At 43.1% G+C, this 12,977-nt stretch overlaps 1 protein-coding gene across 3 annotated transcripts; it reads left to right on the forward strand.

The window, feature by feature from the left end:
• The first annotated feature begins 49 nt into the window (after positions 1-49).
• On the forward strand, positions 50-12,976 carry LOC121582823 (transcription factor TFIIIB component B'' homolog). 3 transcript variants are annotated; one of them, XM_045225205.1, is made up of 18 exons: positions 50-937; positions 1,431-1,664; positions 2,675-3,407; positions 4,027-4,130; positions 4,258-4,323; positions 4,500-4,649; positions 4,786-4,919; positions 5,068-5,162; positions 6,051-6,105; positions 6,210-6,344; positions 6,615-6,854; positions 6,954-7,023; positions 9,002-9,203; positions 9,463-9,578; positions 9,665-10,079; positions 10,608-10,742; positions 11,822-11,858; positions 11,993-12,976. In XM_045225205.1, exons 2-18 carry the CDS (start codon positions 1,453-1,455, stop codon positions 12,970-12,972), a joined length of 3,879 nt encoding a protein of 1,292 aa, XP_045081140.1. In that variant the 5' UTR covers positions 50-937; positions 1,431-1,452; the 3' UTR covers positions 12,973-12,976. The 3 variants fall into 3 exon arrangements, with proteins under 3 accessions (XP_045081140.1, XP_041754878.2, XP_041754877.2); XM_041898944.2 differs by having other exon boundaries at positions 6,978-7,023; XM_041898943.2 differs by lacking the exon at positions 10,608-10,742.
• The last annotated feature ends 1 nt before the right edge of the window (position 12,977 follows it).

Below are 12,977 nucleotides of genomic sequence, written 5' to 3' on the forward strand. Positions count from 1 at the left end.
TATTATTCCTTTCAGGGAAATATTGTTAAGGTTTAGGAAGGGGGTTATTACTGCATCCCTAGACTACTCACCTTATGAATGTTACCCTGTTTTAGTATAGACCACTCACAAGTGTTCATAGAAATGTACTTGCATGTGGTGCAATGTTTCATTCCACCTATGAAATAACATTTAGCAACAGTTACTGAGTTGCATAAGTGAAGTAGACTCGGATCTTCAGAAAATCTGAAACTGGGGAAAAGGCTGAATTCATTCATTCATCTGCAAATTTTGTTCCTAATATATTCTTACTTGCCTTTATCCAAATCAGCCTATAGATACTTTGCTATTGATTCACCTAATGAGTGCAGACTGTAAAGCACCTGGTTAAATGTTGTTCAAGACAATCCCAAGCTAATTGCGCTTTGATCAACAACGGGGTTATGCGACTCATTTGTATTATTTGCCAGAATCACTGAAATTAGTAAACTTTTTAATACATATTAATGTGTTAAAAATCACATTGTACTTTTGTGTTTGAGTTCAGTGCCCCTGATAAAGAAATTAAGAATTAAAGAGGGTGAATTTGACTCAAGGTTCCAGACCTATGATATGACTTATGTTTTTGATAAACCTACTTTACAATCATGTTCTAAATAAAGTACAGCTAGCTTAGTATAAGTTCAAATAATATTGTGGACCTGTCACTTTCAATTGCAATTTTGTACGTACTTTACTAATTTCATCATGTAAAACTACATGAACACGAGCTCCTGTTCTAACACAACTTTTGGCCTTTCTATCGCTCAAACTACTATTCCCACAATCCCTTTCAGGAATGACATTTGACGTAATCGAAAACATCATGGTGGTCTAGTGTGTGTGCATGGTGCTAAACTTGGATTAAAACGTCGACAGCATAGAATATATGTCGGAAAAATGATCATTTAATCATGAGGTTTGTATTGTTATTGATCACGATACGTATTTGGAGAAGAGGAAGTTAGTATTACATTGCTACATTACTTTCCTAGGCGTCGAAAGAAAACAGGACTGCTAGCTAGCAGGTTTACAACTTTTAGCACGCTAATAATGCTCAATCGCCGTTACTACTATATAAGACATGCTAGCTAACAAGATAAAGTAATTACAATATCAGTTCACTGTATCTCACTTCACGTTTTCTGGTGTATGTATTTCCCTAGCTAACTTACACGTGCTAGCCAGCTGTGGTATGTGACTGACACGTAGCTGACGTTAGCTAGCTAACTGAGTTATGTCTGAGATAAGTGAGCCAGTGAGTGACATTTGGCAGCTGAGCGTTTAGTAGCTAACTAGCTTAGACACAAGCCATTAATGATCATTTGCCATATAGGTAATAGAAGTTCGCTTGCTAGCAACCCTGAGCTCTGATGTGTTTCTTATGGCTAATGTCATCATCTGTGTCACAGCTTCTCTCTGTAGTAGGACAAAATGCTTCGCAGATCCAGGATCAGTGTTCGGCCCAACGTCAGGCCAGCAGGCAGAGGCCCAGCTCCAGCCTCCTCCCAGGACACTCCTCCACCTTCCCAGGAGGCTCCAGCTGCAGGCTCCGAGGACCCTCCCCAGGCAGGGGGCCAGTGCGTGAAGGACACCACCACAACTGCAGCGCCAGAAGCCTCCACAGAGTCCACCACACCCAGAGAGTGAGTGACAATCAATCAATAATTGAATCAAATGTATTATAGTCCCTTTTACAGCTAAATGTGTCAATGCCAAGGTGCGGCTGTCAGAGATGGTTCTGAAGGTTTATAATCTCTCATAGGTTTTCAATTTTTGTTGTAGAATTGAGAACTACTCAAGATAACATGGGTCTTACACATGGTTTAAACTAGTCTGATTAATTAGGTTGTAATACACAATTAATTTGTATATGCAACCTGATGCTAATGCCTGCAAAATTGTGTAAATGTTAATAAAATTACATATAAACTTACCATACCGGTTGTCTGTGCGGTTTGTCCTTCATTTGCTCAAAATTTGAGACAAAATATCCACAGGAAAGTATTGTTTAACTGACGTTTTAGAGAGCCAGTAGGTATATGGTTTGGCACCGAGGTAAAGTTTGTTTTATATTGGATCTTCTTTTTTATTTCGTCAATAGCTGTTGAACCAAGCATGCCATGACAATGAAAATGTTGTATTCTGAATCAGGAGAGGATGGAGAACAATCCACACGTTAAATGTATTTTTTTTCTTTTAAAATGTGGAAATCCGAAGAAAAAATTAATAGATATATGTGTGTGTGTATGTATATATATATAAAAAAAAAAATTCACAAAAAAAATGTCTGGATTGTTTTTCATCCTCCCCTGATTCAGAATATATAATTTATTGTCACAGTAAACAATAGTTTCCTGTGGAGATTTGTCTCAAATTTCAAGCAGCTGAAAGTCAAACCGCACAGACCACCTGTAGAGTAAGTTTAAATTGAATTTTATTATACATTCTGGCTCATAAGGAACATTTACACGATTTTGCAGGCATTAGCTTCAGGCTGTATATACCAATTAATTGTGAATTACAGCCTGATTAATCAGACTAGGTTTAAACCTGTTTTTGCCCCAACAACCATCCTCTGACTGTGTGGTTCAGTGTTGCTCACGTATTGCTTGATTGTCTGCATTGTCTCTGACCCTTTTGTCTTTTGATATAGGGATGGAAAAGACCCAAATGGCGAAGCTTCCAGCGGCACCCCCTCTGCCGGTCTTCAAAGGAGGAAGCGGTTCTCTGTCATGCCAAACCTCGCCAAACCCCGGGTGGCAGCCACCCCAGCCCTCACCCGCTCCTCCCCCAGGACCCCCAAGTCCCCTGTGAGAGCAGGCACTGAGACCCCAGCCCCAACCCCTGAGGCTCCAGAGGCCCCCAGCCAGCCAGATTCTGGACCCCCACAGGGCATGAGATCCCCAAGGCGGAGGCTCTCTGGAGGTAGTAAGCAGGCCAAAGGACAGCCCAAACCCAGCCCCCTGTCCCCAGCTTCCCCAGGCCCTGAGACAACAACAACCTCTCTGGGGAAGGTAGCAGTGGAGGACTCATCCTCGTCACAACAGACCCCACAGGCAGCAGGCAAAGAGGCAACATTCTCACAAGTACCCAAACAAGACAAAGGAGGCATCCAATCAGAGCTCCTGAAAAAAACACCAAGCATTAAAGTTCCATCCACTCCGTCAGAGATGGTCCCATCATCCTCCCTTCCAGACAAAGAGGGTATCTCAGTATCAGAGAGAGCTAAGACTCTACTCGCCAGGTCTGTGTCTGGTGGACTCACCGGGCTGGTACCAGGGAAGTCCAGGCTTAGCAGGTTCCTGAATGACCCAACAGACCTACAGAGGCTGGCTAAGGCCCGGAAGCTCAGAGAGTTGTTGAGACAGGAGATGAACAAGGAGAAGGTGAGATCGGTTTTAGTCTCACTTGTGATCTTTAGTTGAAAGATTAAAGTGATGCTAGAAAGGTTTTGTATAATTTCAGCCAGTAATTTTGAAAGTAGCGCTCACGAGCCAAAATGGGTTCCCGGAAATTGTGCACAATTGTATTCAACGTCATCCATTTCGTCTGATATGTTACGTCCTTATTTTATTTAAAAAAATTAATTCGTATGATACAGTATGTTACACATTCCAATTCGTACAATGTTACGAATTTGTAGGTGCTTAAGATCCCGTTCAATCTATTTAAGGCTGGATAATGTAATCTTGTGAAGCTAACAACATTATGCATGTTTGATAACACACAAAATCTGCACAGAATGTAGGACTATTATTGCAAATTGATAGGTTAAACGCTTCTCCAGGCACTGTCGAAATTTCTGAAGATACCAAGAACTGCAAATTCATTGCGTATCTCAAACACCACACTGATTGTGTTTAGATAGCAGAGGTTCTTCAGTTCAACAAGTTGGTGCTGTCACCAAGAGCAGCTGCTAGATGACAGCAGAGCAGTGTTTACTGTCATTGTTTAGATGCTTGTCATACCACTGAATTTTAACAGTGTGATGTTTTGAATGTGCAGAAACGGAGCAAAGCCAAGGTGTGTGTGAAGGAATACACACTAGATCCCTCTAAAATGACCATGCGAGATCTCATCTACTACCTGCCTGATAGCAACCCCATGACGTAAGGTTACACCTTCAGTGGGGGTGTGTGTGGGGGTGTATTAGTTCTGTACAGTCAGTGTAAATCTATGTGCTATTTGAAAGGTTTTTCTGAGCCGTACTTTTTCTGTGTTGCGTGTTCCTTCCAGGTCCTATCTGGTAGAGGACCAGAGGGAGAACGAGACTGTCCTCCCGCTCACCCCACCAAGAGAAGAGTAAGACCATATCATGTTCAAGTTTATTTTCCATTTCTAGAAAATACATTAGATGTCTTATATTAGATTACCTATTAGGCAGGCAATAAAGTGTGTGAAAGATCATCTCACAATGGAGCAACCAAGTGGGCTGTGCTATTTAACCCAATTTAAATTATCATCTTTGTCCTACACAGGTCACCTGAAAGACCCCCAACACCGGAAGCCACAGCTGAGACAGCCAGCCAGAGAGATGAAGATGAAGATGAGGATGAGGCTGACGATGGGGTAATGGTCCCGCGGGTGAAGGTGGCAGAAGATGGCTCTCTGATCATCGATGAGGAGAGGTCAGGGACGTCTCTCAGTTTCCTAATTGAAAAGCAATTTTTGTTTACTTCCTGAATTGACTTCCTGAATTGGACTTCACCCTAATCCTGGTATGTTTGCATGTTACTTAACTTTTTCCCCCTGTGTGTGTCCCAGTTTGACGGTGGAGGTCTTGAGGCAGAAAGGGCCCAACCCAGCTGATGATCGAGACCCCATCTTTGAGCGTGGCTCCACAACCACCTACTCCAGCTTCAGAAAGGGGACACATGTCAAGCCCTGGTCCAACAAAGGTATGTCTGACAACCACTACTTGGGTCCAATAGAACTCTACTCTATCTAATATTTACTTAGTCATCAGTTACACCTTAGTTTACCTGTGTTTCTGCATATTGAAACCAAAAGTCCTACTAAAACAACATTTTTGTGTTGTTTCGTCAGAGACGGACATGTTCTTCCTGGCCATCAGTATGGTGGGAACAGACTTCTCTATGATTGGACAGCTGTTCCCTCACCGCGGTCGCACCGAGATCAAGGTATCACTGATAGTCTCTAAATTACCTGTGTAAGCTATTATAGTCTTATTACTAATTTAGCCACATAAGTAAGTCCCTATGTTTTGGTTGTTCATGTCGCATAACCTGGATTTTAAAGGCCTAGGTTAGTAAAAATAAATAAAGATTTGTATATATATTTCTATACTGAGGTTGGAATAATACTGTGATGTTTGAAAAGACTGCCTGAAAGTTAATCTTGTTTTGGTGGGAGGATGTTTTGGCCTTCCATGGTAATATCACTATGCGGTAAATTAGTTAATAGACCACCAATAAGAAAGAGAGTTCTAAACATCTGTCAATAACAGCACATTTTCAGTTTCCCACTCAGACCACTCCCAGACAGTCCTAGCAGAATTCTGGCTTGAGAAATTGCCCTTTTGACCATTTTTAATTTAAAACAATCACAGTAAGGTACTTAACACAGACACAACGTGTACACATGCTGCTCCAGAGCCAATACTGTTCTTCCTTCAGACAAGTGTGTATCAAAACTTTGTTCATTTGCACAATGTCTCTCGTTCACATTGTTTGTAAATGTCCAAACTCACCAAAATTATTTGTTTATTTTTATTTTCGCTTGGTAGCATATTTAGCTAGCAGCCACCATGGAAATTCGCTATTACTTGTACTCATTTTGTTAGCATTCTGGTAATGGATGCCCAATGGGCTTTTCTTTTGTGTTTTCTTTGGCACCCCCTTGTGTACTAAGTCGGTAATACCGTAAAACCCAGGATGAGAAGCACGATATGAACATCTGGGTACCGTCCAACCTTAAATACTGTAGATCGGGGCTGTAGCACTGTACAACTGTACTAGGTTGTGTTACTGCAGGTTTGTAATTTTGTCTCCTGTTTTTTAATCTTCCAGAACAAGTTCAAGAAAGAGGAGAGAGCAAACAGCTGGAGGATAGACAAGGCCTTCAGTAAGTTTGAAAAACTAATTTATTTTTTAGCAACTTACTATACTCAGTCATTATAGACGTGATTCAGGAATCCAATTCATCCTGGTCTTTTCTCTGTTCTATAGAGGAGAAACGCAGGCTGGATCTGGAGTTCTTCACTAGCCTCCTGGAGAAGATCTTGGCTGCAGAGGCAAAGAGGAACAAGAAGAACAAGTCCCCCACAGAGAAGATAGTGATCAAGAAAAATATCAAACAGAAAGGTTACTAAGATACATTTCCTTGTCTACTACCTATTGGTCATGTAGGGAGTTCCACCACAAAGTCAATGCCTGAATTTCTCAGAGTGGATTTTCACTGACAGCTATGTGTTGCATCTCATATGGCATCTGTCACCCATGTCATCAGGTAAAAGTGATGTGATTTCTTGAGTATTATTCATATTTTAAAGGTGGTAATGTCTTCAGCCTCACTCACTAGCCATCCTTGCTCTCTGCATGAGTCTCAATATCTCTGCTCTCACTGTCCATCAGAAAAGAAAGCAGCGAAGCAGCTGAGTGACGTGGAGGAGGAGGGGTCAGACGCGGAGATGGAAACAGAGGAGGTGGAGGAGGGAGAGAAGGAGAACGAGAACGTCTCTAACGAAGGGACCACACTTGCCTCCGCTGCCACCCCTAAGAGAAAACGCAAAAGGAGGGATAGAGGAGAGTCCTCCCCTGAAAAAGCAAAGGATGGAAAGAAAAAGAAGGGAAACATAATAACAAGTGATCAAGGTGCTGTAGAACTTCCATGACTTCAGTGGTGCTTTTCACAGTAGCCATATAACAAAATGAAAATATACCAACTCTAGTAACTGATGATCTATCTTACAGACGTTGTTTCCTCTGCTTCCTCAGAAGAGGCTGGTGTTCCTGAAGACACTGAGGCAGGGCCTCCTGAGAGGTAAGTTTGTAAATGTCAACTACTTTATTCTGTACAGTAGGAGAAAAAGTGTTAAGTGCTGAGATTTTTTAGACTTCATATTCATCACGCTATATATACAACATACACTATATATACAAAAGTATGTGGACACCCTTTCACATTTGTGGATTCGGCTATTTCAGCCATACCCGTTGCTGACAGGTGTATAAAATCGAGCACACAGCCATGCAATCTCCATAGACAAACATTGGCAGTAGAATGGCATTACCGAAGAGCTCAGCGACTTTCAACGTGGCACCGTCATAGGATGCCACCTTAGGATGCCACCTTTCCAACAAGTCAATTCGTAAAATTTCTGCCCTGCTAGAGCTGCCCGGGTCAACTGTAAAAGTGCTGTTATTGTGAAGTGGAAATGTTTAGGAGCAACAATGGCTCAGCCGCTAAGTGGTAGGCCACACAAGTTCACAGAACAGGACCGCTGAAGTGCGTAGCATGTAAAAATCGTCTGTCCTTGGTTGCAACATTCTACCGAGTTCCAAACTGCCTCTGGAAGCAACGTCAGCACAATAACTGTTCGTCGGGAGCTTCATGAAATGGGTTTCCATGGCCGAGCAGCCTCACACAAGCCTAAGATCACCATGCGCAATGCCAAGCGTCAGCTGGAGTAGTGTAAATCTCGCTGCCATTGGACTCTGGAGCAGTGAAAACACGTTCTCTGGAGTGATGAATCACGCTTCACCATCTGGCAGTCCGACTGACTAATCTGGGTTTGGCGGATGCCATGAGAACGCTACCTGCCCCAATGCATAGAGCCAACTAAAGTTTGGTGGAGGAGGAATAATGGTCTGGGGCTGTTTTTCATGATTCGGGCTAGGCCCCTTAGTTCCAGTGAAGGGAAATCTTAACGCTACAGCATACAATGACAATCTAGATGATTCTGTGCTTCCAACTTTGTGGCAACCGTTTGGGGGAAGGCCCTTTCCTGTTTCAGTGTGACAATGCCCCCGTGCACAAAGCGAGGTCCATACAGAAATGGTTTGTGGAGATTGGTGTGGAAGAACTTGACTGGCCTGCACAGAGCCCTGACCTCAACCCCATCGAACACCTTTGGGATGAATTGGAACGTCAGGCCTAATAGCCCAACATCAGTGCCCGACCTCACTAATGCTCTTGTGGATGAATGGAAGCAAGTCCCCGCAGCAATGTTCCAACATCTAGTGGAAAGCCTTCCCAGAAGAGTGGAGGCTGTTATAGCAGCAAAGGGGGGACCAACTCCATATTAATGCCTATGATTTTGGAATGAGATGTTCGACGAGCAGGTGTCCATATACTTTTGGTCATGTAGTGTATATGAAAATAGCGTGTTTCTATGTTTTGTGGGGAAAAAGATAGAGGAAGATAAGTCTTTCTAATGACATCCTCAACCAATTAGTAGGCAATGCCTACTCATAATGGGTTAAAATCTCATGATGCACACCGATGATGTCACTGGAAACACTTATCTTCCTCTATCTTTTTTTCCACAAAACATAGAAATGCTCAATTTTCACAAATGTTGATGTTGGGGTGGTGCTGGAGATGTTGATTATGAAGTTGAACATTTTAGAAATGTCCCTTTTAAAGGTGCAATATGCAGAAATCACTCTGCCATTCCCATTTTGCTAAAAGTCTAATAGTTTGCCTAATTTCAGTTTTCGTAGAGAATCATTGTGCCATCTAAACCCCTGTGAAATATATTTTCAATAACCAAAAATATTGTATTTTCAGCTGTTTGAAGCTGGGGTACAAAACCGAAAGTAAAAGATGCAAAAACGAAACTTAAGCACGGGAAGCATAGAAATAGTGTACATAGAACAGATCTACCGCTTCTTAGACTTGCTTTCAATGAGGATGACAGATCTATAACTCACATTTCTATGTGAATTTGGTCAGGTTGCCCAAAAAGTTACATATTGTAGGGTTAATAATTATTCTGTATTATGTATTTTTTTATTAGTTCAATGCAGGCAGAAGGGCCAGTGGAAGGAGCCAAGGGACCTGTGGTGATCAAACCAGCCCAGTTGTCCCGTGGCCGATCCCCGAGACCTCTTCCTAACCTGGGTAAGAAGTGGGGCCAGAGGGGCCCCAAGCCTAACGTTAAAGATGGGGCCACACCTGCAGAGGAGAAGAACACTGAGGAAGGGCTGTCTAAAGAACAGGTAGGTCTTTGTCCTGTGAGGAAAACCCCATTTAAGAGCAACAAATAGAGCTTATATTCACTCCAACATCATCATGGACAAAAAAAACTTTCTGGTCATATTATGTACACCAATCACAGAGAATTGTGACTTTATTTTTCTTATTAATCTTAAATGTTTGTAACATTCTGTAGACTCTTAAGATTGTTGTCTGAACCTCAATAGCTGAAAAGTAGTTGAGTGCCTGTGTGGTCCAACCTCTACCATAACTTACTTTCAGGTTGATAAAGATGCGTCGCCTTTAGTCAGTCAAAAGGAGGAGAAGAAAGCTGGCAAACTCTCTTCATCTGAGGGAGAGGAGGAAGAAGCCAACGATAAACCCATCAAACCCACCAGGTACACACACGCATACTGACCCTAAAGAACTGAAGAGTGTCACAGCCACAGATGGCAGTAAAACTAGCTGTGTTTATGTATTTCAGGTATGGCAGAATACCCCAAAAGAGACAGCTGCTGAAATACCCTGCAAAGGAGGATGGGGACTCGCCCTCAGACTCTGCCCCCACTCCTGCCTCAGACAGATGCCCCTCCACTTCTTCCTCCACCAAGCCCAAATCCAAACCAGCAACCAGGAGGGCCAAAATCAAACCTGGCCCCGCCCTGCCAGGTAGGAAGGGCCAATCAGCGGCTAGGAAATCCAAGCTGGTCACCCTCAGGGCGTCCCAGTCTGAAGATGAAGATGAGGAAGAAGGAGCATGGAGAGAGGAGGCGCAGGCCGAGGAGGACACCCACAATCCCACAATCCCAGAGGAGGAGAACCAGGCACCTGCGTTCATTCCCATGAGCCTTCGCTCGCCACAACCAGTCGCCACAGAGGTTGAGGAGACCATGGAGGAGGTGAGAGGGGTGAAACACATACCATTTCCACACTACTGAGCTTATCTGTACTGCACTGGCCTGGTTATGCATCCCCTATAATTGCTCCACCATAATTGCTGGAACCGTACTAGAAGGGTCAATGTGTAATGAAATTATCTGAGCCAGTATGGAATGGGTTGGCTCAATGCTTTGAAAAAGGTTAGTCTACAGTCCTAGGGATCTAGATCATACATAATGGATCTATTTGTATTTATTTTTAGGTGATTTTATTGTTTTATGCAGTTACAATTGCATCCCATTGGTTTACCCATTTAATTAACTCTCCGACCTGCTATTCACATTTTTAAATGTTGCATTTTAGTCATTTAGCAGACGCTCTTATCCAGAGCGACTTCACAAAGCTGCTTTAGTTATCCTACACTTTGTAAACCCAGCACACCCTACCCTGTGTATGTCTTTTTATTAATTTATTTTCTGTTTTATCATGCATGGTTCTTCCATCCTGTAAACTTCCTTCCATCCTTTCATCCTCTCCTCCACTCACAGCTCGATATCTCCGTCAACGTGCCTGATGTCCTGGGTATTTCCCATGACGCATTCTGCCCTGACTCGTCATGCGAGCGGGCACAGGGTGGTGAAATGGGCACAGTGCCCTGTGAACATCAGTTGGACCTGTTAGTAGTAAGTCATCATGTGTCCTGTTTGTCCTGTCTGTCTCGTGTGGCCAAAATGTATTTCCCTAAACATCACAACCATCCCTCCTTCAGCCATGTTTTTAACCTACGTTTTATCATCAATAGCTAGGTTTCCATCCAATTGGTGACAGATTTTCATGTGAAAATTCTAAAATCTGCATAAAAAATATGGGGATTTTCCTACCAGAGTTGTTTCAATCAAACAGACTTCTTGCAGATAAAAGGCTGTGCGTGATGACGTAGTGCACATAAATCACTTTTACGGTTAAATTCCCAAGTGCCGGAAAAAAACAAAGTTAAATGGGTTTACATCGCTTTTTCAACTCTACTGATGGTTCGGTCACACAAAAAAAAGTGTTATTTACCAAATGTGCCCACTAGTCTTGTCACCTGCCTAGCCAACAGCTCGCAGATACAGTGTGTCGGCTACCAAGATTATGAGATTATTAGGGATAAGAGCGAAATTATTTTTGGGGGTCAAAAATGGCAGCCAAGCTTCGATCATCATGTCACCAGAATAAGACCCTCGATATTTATTGGAAAGGAGCATCAAACTTATCACTGTGCACTTTCACCACCCTGTGAAGTTCATCATAATTTATTTAATCTGTAGCCTAATAAACTGCATGCTTGGTAGTGGGAGGACCACACATCATCGCGTGACTCCAAGTTTACTACGGTATGATGGTTATTATATCATTATTTGCGCATTAAGGTGTTTCCACCGCCATTTCTCACATAATACATTTTACAGACCCAAAAAGATCCCACCATGTCGAACGAACAAATTGTCAACATTTCTAAAATTGTACCAGCATTTACTGTTTCCGTTAGTCCGTTCGGGACTTTTTTCATGTGACAGGTAATTCATCCGCATTAAATGGTCGGATACAAACCTGGTTATAGTATCACATTTGAGATACAGTATATAGCACTTTTCTCAAGTTCTCAGTGTTAAATCGAGATCACTGGGTCAAGCATCCAATGGGGTCAAACACAGCTGCTATGTTGCTCCAGATTGTGTCTATGTTATGACGACTAATGTTTTTGTTTTCTTCGTTCTAGGACGTGATAGACTTCCTGTCTCCAGATAACATGGAAGGTAGGTTGGTCATTTCAAGAGCTGATATCTATTGTATCCTCTTAAGTAAAAAAATTAATTAAATAAACGTTCTCCCTCACAACACTAACTATATAATGTTAAAAAAGTGTTTTCCTCTCCTCTGTGTGTTCCAGTATCTGAGGAGAGCTACAACGAGGCAGCTAGAACCTTACTGGCCATCGGCAACCTCACCCACCTGTCTCAGGCTGCTGAGGCCTTCACTGCAGGAGCAGATGATTTCATCACTGAAGAATGTTCCAATGAGAACCAACTGTACCAGATGACACCACAGCCCACTGACCAATCACAAACTAGCACCATTCCTTCTGAATCTCTGACCCCTGACCTTAGGGTCACTGAGGCATCACGAATGGCTGAGGATTCTGTACCTGTCACCACGACAACAGCCTCTATACCAGTCTCCAAAATAACAGCCTCTGTCATAATTACCATGGCAACAGCCTCAGTTCCAGTCACCACGACAACAGCCTCTGCTCCAGTCACCTTGACAACAACGCCCTCTATCCTAGTCACCACATCAACAGCCTCTGTCCCAGTGCCTCAGAGCAGTGATACACCCATTCTAGAAACTCCACCCATAGAGGAGGGGCCTCTCAGACAGAGGGAGGGGACTGATATTGGACACGCCTCTCAGGTGGAATCAGATTCTGAAGTGTCAGAGGGCTCAGAGCAGCAGACAACCTCACAGACGAGGAGGAGACACTTCCTAAGGTCAAACCCAAACCCAACCTGGGAAGGGCTGCTAGGACCACACAACCCAAACCCCAACAGACTACCACCACACTGTCAGAACCACCACAGAATACAACCACACTCTCAGAACCGCCACAACCTACTGAGAATATTACCACACAACCCAAACCAACACAAACTACCACCACACTGTCAGAACCACTACCACAGCCTATGCTGCATATCACCACAGAACCACCACTGCCAACTGAGAGTATTACCACAGAGTCAGAAACACAGCCCAAACAGAGAACTACCACACACTCAAAATCACAACCTACCACCACACACTCCAAGCCACAGCCCACCACAAATATCATCCCACACTCAGAACCACAGCCCATTCAGAAAACCAGAGTAGCGTAT

Source organism: Coregonus clupeaformis, chromosome 15 (assembly GCF_020615455.1).
Source record: "Coregonus clupeaformis isolate EN_2021a chromosome 15, ASM2061545v1, whole genome shotgun sequence".
NCBI lineage: Eukaryota > Metazoa > Chordata > Actinopteri > Salmoniformes > Salmonidae > Coregonus > Coregonus clupeaformis.

Coding starts and splice junctions, on each gene's coding strand:
- LOC121582823 (XM_045225205.1), top strand. CDS start 1,453: ATGCTTCGCAGATCCAGGATCAGTGTTCGGCCCAACGTCAGGCCAGCA. Junction 9,579..9,664: donor AAACCCATCAAACCCACCAG/GTACACACACGC, acceptor TATGTATTTCAG/GTATGGCAGAATACCCCAAA. Junction 10,080..10,607: donor TTGAGGAGACCATGGAGGAG/GTGAGAGGGGTG, acceptor CTCCACTCACAG/CTCGATATCTCCGTCAACGT.